This window comes from Alnus glutinosa, chromosome 10 (assembly GCF_958979055.1).
Source record: "Alnus glutinosa chromosome 10, dhAlnGlut1.1, whole genome shotgun sequence".
In the NCBI taxonomy this organism is placed as follows: Eukaryota; Viridiplantae; Streptophyta; class Magnoliopsida; order Fagales; family Betulaceae; genus Alnus; species Alnus glutinosa.
The window spans coordinates 21,268,656-21,273,904 of record NC_084895.1 but is presented as its reverse complement, the minus strand read 5'-3'; the positions used below and the strand labels follow the sequence as shown (position 1 = coordinate 21,273,904).

The 5,249-nt window shown below is 32.9% G+C and overlaps 1 protein-coding gene across 1 annotated transcript; it reads right to left on the bottom strand.

Moving 5' to 3' along the window:
* Nucleotides 1-1,507: 1,507 nt before the first annotated feature.
* LOC133880304 (ethylene-responsive transcription factor 1-like) lies at nt 1,508-2,319 on the bottom strand. Its single transcript, XM_062319243.1, has one exon. The coding sequence runs from the start codon at nt 2,221-2,223 to the stop codon at nt 1,558-1,560; it is 666 nt and encodes a 221-aa protein (XP_062175227.1). The 5' UTR covers nt 2,224-2,319; the 3' UTR covers nt 1,508-1,557.
* Between the last annotated feature and the right edge of the window lie 2,930 nt (nt 2,320-5,249).

Below are 5,249 nucleotides of genomic sequence, written 5' to 3'. Positions count from 1 at the left end.
AATTAATTTTAAGTTATTTTACTGGCCTATGTTTTTTAAAAAGTTTTAGTTTATTTTTTTCTCTTACATTGTTTATTGGAGTGAAAAACGATGGACGTATGTGAGACTTTTTTTTTTTTTTAATTATTATTATAAAAAAGACCGTACGTGATACAATTTCAAAATTTAAAAAACCTAATTAGCAACCAAAACACATGTTTGGAGGATCGAGAAGGAGGATTAGTGAGACACATTGCTGAAATTTGTTGGTTGCTGACTAGATCCTAATTTTCTAGTTTTAAAATGGATAAACATCATGAAAACTTTTCAGGCTATTAATTTCAACGCCCTAATAGATGATGAAAAAGAAAAAGAGTAAAATAAAATTTTCTTGAAAACAAAAGAACCAAATTGAGATGCGAAATTTTAAAATATGAATCTGGAATTGAGAATAATATCAAGGATATCTAAAACATATTTTGAAATTTTATTTTATTTTATTTTTTGTTGTTTCCATATGGACTCACAACAATTATGTGAATTTAGAAACAAATCCTCTCAATTTCAAATGAAATGGAGAGGAGCCGGTTATATAGTTATAAAATAAGGGGCAAAATAAAAATAAAAATGAAATAACAGTATAATTTGCCCCTTATTTTATAAGTAACCGGCTCCTTTCCATTTTATTTGAAATGGAGAGGATTATATTCCGTGAATTTAAACTAAAATAAATATACATTATATTGAAGTAGTTCTAATGATTCAATAATATTATTATTAATTACTTGTAATGACCCACCTTCAATGATACAATATTGTCTGCTTTTGACTTTTCGAACCAGACTTCCGAAGATGTTACTAATCTTGGTATTACTCTTGCAGAAACACGCTAATTAATTGCGAAATTCTGATAGATTCATAGCCGGCCATCACAACTTTAAAACGCTTTATGTCAAGAAGAGTGTATTTATATATATAAGCACATTCCTATATCCATTCCTATACTTAAGCGATGTAGAATGTCACATTACTTTGGTAAGGATATTTTCCTTTATGATAAATGATGACCTTTTTTTTTCGCTGCCCACTGTAGCTTTATGACTTTTTCTTTTTTCATTTCATTGTGTACAAATTAAGCTCTAGGTTTATAGAGCTTTACAAGGAATTTGAATAATTTTAAATGTAAACAAATTTCTTAAATCAGGGCAAACAAGTTATGATTTATTACAAAGAATTTCTATTATTATCATACTTCAATTATGAGTTTTTAACTCATTCGTCTGTATAGATCTGAATAACAAGAATAGCTAGGAGCAGCGTCTTCATTTTGGAAGACATAATTCTGGAATATCGATTCGACATAATGACCTACTTTATCAAATATTGGTCACTAATTATGCCTTAGATTCAACTCTTAAATTTTTATATGTTGATCAAACTATGAATATAATTAGAAAGCAATTAAATATAACGGGTTATCAATGGAAAGGGATTCAAGTTAAAAGATATTACTTGAGGGAAAAGGACAAATTAAAGCCCCAAAAAGAAAATTTGCTTAATGGGAAGACAATAAGGCCTTCACTTACAATTTGTTTGTTGATCATATGTAAAGAAGGGATTAGGGATGCCATTAGTCAGATGATCAAAAGTCCACCGTGCAACTGATTCATTAGCCATTGAAATCTCTATTGAACTACTTTCATAAATCAACTCGGCATGAGCCATCGAGCCACCGCCACTCTTGCTCCGCTTCGTCTTCGGAGAGCCGTTATCCGACGACGATGACGACGGCTCCAATGAGCGGCGGCGCTTGGGAGTCACTCTAACGGGCTCGGCTCCGCTCGAGCCAATCAAGTGCGGAAAATTGAGCTTGGCTTTCGAGCCGCGCATCTTGAAAGCGGCTTGGTCGTAAGCCAAAGCCGCATCCTCAGCCGCTTCGTAAGTCCCGAGCCAAACCCGCATGCCGCCCTTCTTTGGGTCCCTTATCTCCGCAGCATACTTCCCCCACGGCCTCCTCCTCACTCCCCTAAATCGCGGCGCTTGTTTTTCACGCGCCTCTGTCAATTCAGTTCTTGTTGTTGCCGTGTCGTCGACTTTAAACGCCGGCAATGCACCCCAACTCTCGGTAAGAACAACATTTCTGACCACCTGGGCATTGTCGAAGCTCATCGCCGGGAAACTCCCAGTAGTTTCGGAATCGCCGAGAAGGTGCTGCCGGATCGATTCTAAGACAGCCAAGTCCATCGATCTTACTATGTATGGAAAGTTGTAATTCTTTTGCTTGTGAAAAAGGTTTACGTACGATTCGAACGACTTTGATCAGCTGCGTCGTTGACTGAGAAACAGCTTTGGAGAGTTTTAGATTTATAGCGAAGATGGAGACTGCATTATTTTGGTGCTTCGCACGAAAGTTCTAAACTGACTCACGTGGAACATATCTCTTGCGATTAATTATTATTATTTTTATTTTAGTTGATTTAAATATTATTCGTTATTTTATTTGTGTTATACTTTTTGTTTCTTAAATGGTTGATCAAGCGCGTGGATTTGGAGTGACGCAAATCTCCTGATAATGCCAATACTCCACATCAGCTGTTTGCACGTGGGTTTAGTTTAATATTATCTTCTTATTTTATGTTTTCTTTTTGACTTACCAGTTTCCACTAGAGTTTTATACCGGGAGATATATACCATATATATTATATTGGATTTTTGTACCTTTATCATCCTTCTTGACAAAATTTGCCTTAAAAACATGGGTATTTAGTTTATTTATCACTACATGTAGGGTGTACAATACCCTATAATAAGGGTGGTTTTTGCTTCCTAACGTACAGCTATTGTCACTACTCTAGGCAGCTAGCTGTTTTAAGGCATTGCACTGCCCGTTCTTATTCACGGGCAAACAGTTAATTACCGCATCCGTTTACTCTATCAACACTAAGTCCCTAACCTCTCGTTATGGGGGGTTAGTTGAGAAGACTGGTCAACTGCCCATGTGGTTGGCCAGTTAGTTGTGGTGGTTATCAAGCGGGGGAGAGATTAGCGGTGAACCGGCCCACCTGAAGAGTCCTACATATATATATATATATATAGTTGATGGGTATTAAATTCATTTTTATTCTTTTTTAGAAGACACCCTTGAATTCCTTGAATTAAGGAATTCAAGGGTGTCTTCTAGAAAAGAATAAAAATGAATTTAATCGTATATATATATATTGGGTCAAACTATCCTTTTATTGGTGTTGAAATCAAAGATTATTGTGTTCAACACAATTCTTCAGTATAAACATAAACTTATTCGTCCATAAGAAAAATGGCTTTATAGGTTAACTTATGAGCTACTCCATTTGCCTTCCTTTTAACATAGTTCACATTACACATATTCAAACATCTTCAATTGCGTGGAAAGCACTCACCCTTAAATTCTTAAGCTGCATAGAAGGGCAAAATCTACTCTTACGCAGCTATATCGTGCACGCGCGATATATTTGAATTTTATTAACTTATTTATTTTATAAATTTTATACTCTTATAGGTAAATTTTGTTTTTACCTATATGGAGGGTGCGCTTTGCATGGTGTCCCAGAGATCTAGCCCAAGATAGCCTAATTGTTAAAAAAAAAAAAAAAAAAAAAAAGAAGCAGAAAAAGAAAAAAGGCCATTAGGTCAAAGAAACGTGATCCTTAATTCTTTTTTCCCTGGTAAATTTATTTCTTTTTTGTGTTTTTTTAAATGGTTTATCAGAAATGGGGTTTCGCTTGTTACGTACTAAACGTGACCTAACTGAAAAACTTTAGTCAAAAGTAATATGAAACAGACCACGGAAAGGCATTCTGTTCTCATTTTTTTCCCACATTAAAATTAATAGTGTGGAAAGAATAAAGAAAAAAAGAAAAATCCGTCCATTATTTTTTTTTATTTTTTTTTGACTTTGCTATCGTTGAGTACGGCAGTAGTACTGCTTATTGCGAGAGGAAATGAAGAAAAAAGAAAAACTATACGATTGGGAATACTTTTTATAAGGATAGGTAGTAAATTTTTCATTTTACAGCAATCAATTATAAATAGACAAGTCATTAAAACTCACAAAATACAATAGTTATGAAAACAATTAATTCTTTAAAACAAATAAACTAACCAGCTGGTTTAAGCGTTGCCCCACCAGCCTTTGAAACAAGCCACCTACAACTGCCTCCTCTTCCGCCGAACGTTGCCACCAAATCAGCCAAAGGCGCAGATACAAAGATGTAAGATTCGGTAGGGTCTTTGTACAGAATAAAACTCAAAAAGTGTTCTTTTGTCCTTGGTTAAGTTTTTTTGGTATAAATCCGGTGTTTTCATGTTTAATGTTTATTGTGTGTTTAGATGATGTGTCAATTCTTCATTGGAAGCTGCAAAAGTTGAGTTTTACAGCACATCCTTATCAAAGGGGCTCCATTACAATTACTCTTTATATTTATTTATTACGTTTATTCTATAGTACTGGTTAATTCTATTTTAAATGATTTTTCATATATATCTTTTTTTTTTAAAAAAAAAAAAAATCACTTAAAACACGTCATATTAGCCAATATGATAAATGAGTGTGAACGGTGAAGAGTATAGCATTTTTTTAAAAAAGAACTTTGCATTTCTAAATTTGCAATATGTTTATAAAAGTAAAAAAAAGTTCTCTTACTAGGGTCTAGAGGTTAAAATGTTGCACTTTTACGCGTTCGTTTGATTTTGCAGTTTTAAAATATGTGATTTAAAAGATAGTAATTTTAAAATGTACGTGTTATTTTTAAAAAAACAATTAAATATTTGATAAAATAATAGTTTGACTTTTAAAATTGTAGTTTAGCTTTTAAAATCTTGTGTTTTTAAAAACGAATTAAGCATTTTGAAAACATAGATTTTTTTTCATGTTTTCATACTGTCATTTTTAAAAAATACACTTTAAAATAAAATACTTTTTGAGATTTTTTTTAAAAGGGTACTTTTAAGCTTACAATATCACATGACCAAACCGACTCTGAGTTTAATTCTAAAATTGCATTTGAATTCTAAAATTGCTCCGTTGAGTTTCAAAAGTTAGCAAGTTTTATCTATAAGATTGATGTAAGTGGTATTATAATTTTTATTATGAATTTTTTTATAAACCGACGTCGTAGTACTCTACGGGACAAATACAACATCAATCATTAAACAATTAAGTATATATGATTGTGTTTGACGTGACAATTTGTAAGTCCACATTATACTTACCACGTCAATTACTAAATACA